General features: G+C 34.6%; 1 protein-coding gene across 1 annotated transcript; it reads left to right on the top strand.

Annotated features, from left to right (window-relative positions):
- Positions 1 to 502, top strand: LOC119408469 (protocadherin gamma-A12; the record flags this gene model as incomplete). Its single annotated transcript, XM_037675295.1, is given in 1 exon segment — positions 1 to 502. A coding segment is annotated over 1 exon segment (502 nt), but the record flags the coding sequence as incomplete, so codon positions are not given.
- Between the last annotated feature and the right edge of the window lie 3,081 nt (positions 503 to 3,583).

Here is a 3,583-nt window from a genome sequence, read left to right as displayed (position 1 = left end):
TGACAGCATGAAACAGAACCTGATTGTGGCAGTGAAAGATAACGGACAGCCCTCTCTGTCTGCCACGTGCGCCATGTATTTACTGATTTCTGATAACTTGGCTGAGGTGCCAGAACTCAAAGATATTTCTTATGAGGAGAAGAACTCCAAACTGACCTCTTATCTGATCATCGCGCTGGTTTGTGTGTCCACCTTCTTCCTCACCTTCATCATCATCATCCTGGGTGTGAGGTTCTGTCGCAGGAGAAAGCCCAGACTGTTGTTTGATGGAGCAGTTGCCATCCCCGGCGCTTATCTCCCTCCTAATTACACAGATGTTGACGGCACAGGAACTTTACGCAGCTCCTACAATTATGACGCGTACCTGACAACAGGATCTAGAACCAGTGACTTTAAGTTTGTCTCATCCTACAATGACAACACGCTGCCTGCTGACCACACTCTGAACAAGAGTCCAGCTCAGTTTGCTGATGTGTTTGGAGGTTCTGACAGTTCTCCTGAGGTAGGAACAAGTTAATTATATTTTAATTTTGTCTTAACTTATTTACTTTTCTTGCTGGTTTGAATTCTCCGTCATAACCTACATGGAAACCACACAATGTTCTTCACACCATAGAAACTTGACCTTTTTTTTTTTTTTTTTCTGGAGTCAAGATTTGTCTAATTCCAGTCCATGTCTCTATCTCATTTTAAAACTGGAGCATTATGATTTCTACAAGTTTAATGGTCATGTAATACTTAGTTCAAGTCTTCTAAATTGCCTTTTAGAATAATTTCCATCTTTATCTGAATCATATTTTTTGGCTTTTATGCTTGTATTTTTTTTTTACAACCATAAAATCAGCATATATTTCCTGTCCTCAAATAAAAAAGGAAACTGTTTAGCCTGTAATAAACATTATTTTATTATAAAAATGCAAATTTCAATGCTTAACATTGAAACTTAAAAAAAACAAGTATGTCCTTATTTCTAGATAAATTTACTAGCAACTCATAAATCATATTTGTTCAAAACATTAACCCCTTCTCTAAATTGTCATTTATTTAGCTCTACAAAAAGTGAAACATAACCATGTCAGTGTCCAACATGTAGAACTCATCACATCATTTTTGTTTGTTTGCATTCCAAAACTTTTCAGGTGAATGCTAATACAAACATTAGTATACAGCAATCCTCTTTTTAGCCACATGACATATATATGTTAATGTGTTGTTGTTGTTGTTTTTGTTGTTGATGATGATGGTGATGATGATGATGATGATGTATTTGTTGTTGCTGTGTGTGCAACTTCACAAATCTCTTGCAACTTCACTTAGCAACCACCTCTGATTTAAACATGTATGTTTCCTTTACTACTGTGTCTGTGTTTTTGTTCTGTGACATTAGCCATCTCTGAATGTTCATGTCTCACACCCTTTAGCATTTTGTCACAAAATCATGATATTAACATTGAGGGTCACTGATGATAATTTTAGCTGCATGAAGTGTTTATTTCTTCTACTCATAGTCAGATTGCAACAGAACCTCTTAGGAGCCTCCTGCTGGTTCTTCTCAGCACCTCTCCAGAGTTTCTGCATTGGGATCATCTGGATCCTCACCTGGTCCAGTTTGTTCAGCCTGGTCTGGTCTCTGATCTGTTGTAGGTGTCTAATAGACATATGCATTTGTTCTTCAAATTTAAAATATTCAATACATTTTTAGTTTCAACATGTTTGCTTTCATTTACAACTCTGCTTTGGTGCAATAACACATGTCACATTGAGCTCCATATACTTTGATATAGCCGTTCATGTTTTGCCAGTAGACACATTCTCTCGACAGTCCTCATGGCATCCTGGATGATAGTGCATTCACCTCAAGACTATACATCCTGGTGGCTCAACTCATGAAGTAATAGACAATAAGCAGATTCCTTTTGTTATTTTTAGCTAGTCTTTAGGCCGTAATTGAGTCATGTTATAATAAGATGTTGGAGTGATTTGTCTTTTTCTTTGGTTGTTTTTTTTCCCTATCATTTAGTTTGTCTGCTGAATTTGGAAAGTGTTTCACCATTTGCCTCTAATTCATCTTAGACTGGTGGTCTCTTTGGTGGATAGGCTGTGTTAAGAGTGTCTGACTGTGACAAGTACCTTCCCTGCAAATATGATATCTATATCATACTTCTGTGTTCACAACATCATAGCTTGTTACCTTTTTGGCCCACTCAGTTTTGTTTTAACCGTGTTTTTTTTTTGACTTGTGATTGTTCTGAAAAATATATTTTATGGCCATTCATATAGTCTATATTTTCATGCAGAAAATTATTGCTAGAAATTCTTTATTCAGTTCCTTGCCACAGCGTTTTGAATAATTGCTCTGCTATCAAAAGTAATTAAATTGGTTGCAAAGTGCTGCACAAAAAAACATGAGTCTGAAGAATTTCTCTGACTTGTTAGCCCTTCAACAGGGTTATAACACTTCAATACTGGAGCAAGAAATGTTTAATTTGTCAGATTAAGGAATGCGTCCTTGTGTTATGCTGTTCAATTCCATTCAATGTCTTTGTGTGTGTGTGTGTGTGTGTGTCAGGTGTTCAACACCTTGCACTGGTCCAACAGTTGAGAACAAATCTAGTTTGAATATTTCACCACGTATCAGTTTCTGCTTTAACATATGTCTGTGTGGGTATCTGCTAGAAGGCACATTCTTTTTATTTTTTATTTTTTATGGATCTAGTTTCAGTCTTTCACTCAGATGGTGTTTTATGCAGTCTCCCTCTGACTTAGTCTTATTTATCATTTGCCTTTGACATTGTGTTTTACTTTGTCTGGATGTGTCAAAAATGCATCTGTCAACATTTCAATGCTACTCAATACTTTTACATGTTAGCTTGCTAAAAAGGTTTATATTCTTTAAAGTATAAATTCTGTACATTCTATCTATTTTTAAATTGCAATAATGGAAACAAATATATACCAATATAAAATGAAATGCTCTGGTTTGACTTTCCATATTTGAGGTTTACAGATTGTCTTTTAACTCACAAGAATTTTTCATTTTGTGCTCAGGGACTTTTTATACAATTTTATCTTGAAATTTATTGATAAATTACTACAATGATAACATTTTAGCATGTCCTTGTCTTCCAACATTTTAAAAAATATTTTGTCTTATTAATGAATGAATACTTGTAGGACGTTCTTTCTAGGTTCGTGGTTCTGAATAGAATGGAACTTTCACTGTTGGTGAGTGTTTGATGTTGTAGTTTTTCATGTATACAATTTGTACTAAAGAGCATTTACTTCCTAAATTTTCCTCTGGACTGTTTTTTTTTTTTTTTTTTTTAACCCACTGTTCATGATTTTACTTATTTACTAGATACACCAGTTCCAACTTTCCTTTTTTTAAAGTTTTCAAATAAATCAAAAAAAGAAGGAGATACATTCAGTACCATCTAATGCTAAATTATATATTGGAATTGCATCCTTAATCATTTATGCATTTTTATTTATTTGCTTATAAATTTTTGTTTGTTTCCGTTGCACTGACTTTGATAATGCAATGCATGTTTATTTTTTCACCTTTTGCACAATCTGGTATGGG

This window comes from Nematolebias whitei, chromosome 4 (assembly GCF_014905685.2).
Source record: "Nematolebias whitei isolate Nwh7 chromosome 4, NemWhi1, whole genome shotgun sequence".
Taxonomy (NCBI): Eukaryota; Metazoa; Chordata; class Actinopteri; order Cyprinodontiformes; family Rivulidae; genus Nematolebias; species Nematolebias whitei.
The sequence above is the reverse complement of the archived record's forward strand: the minus strand, read 5'-3'. Positions and strand labels throughout refer to the sequence as shown.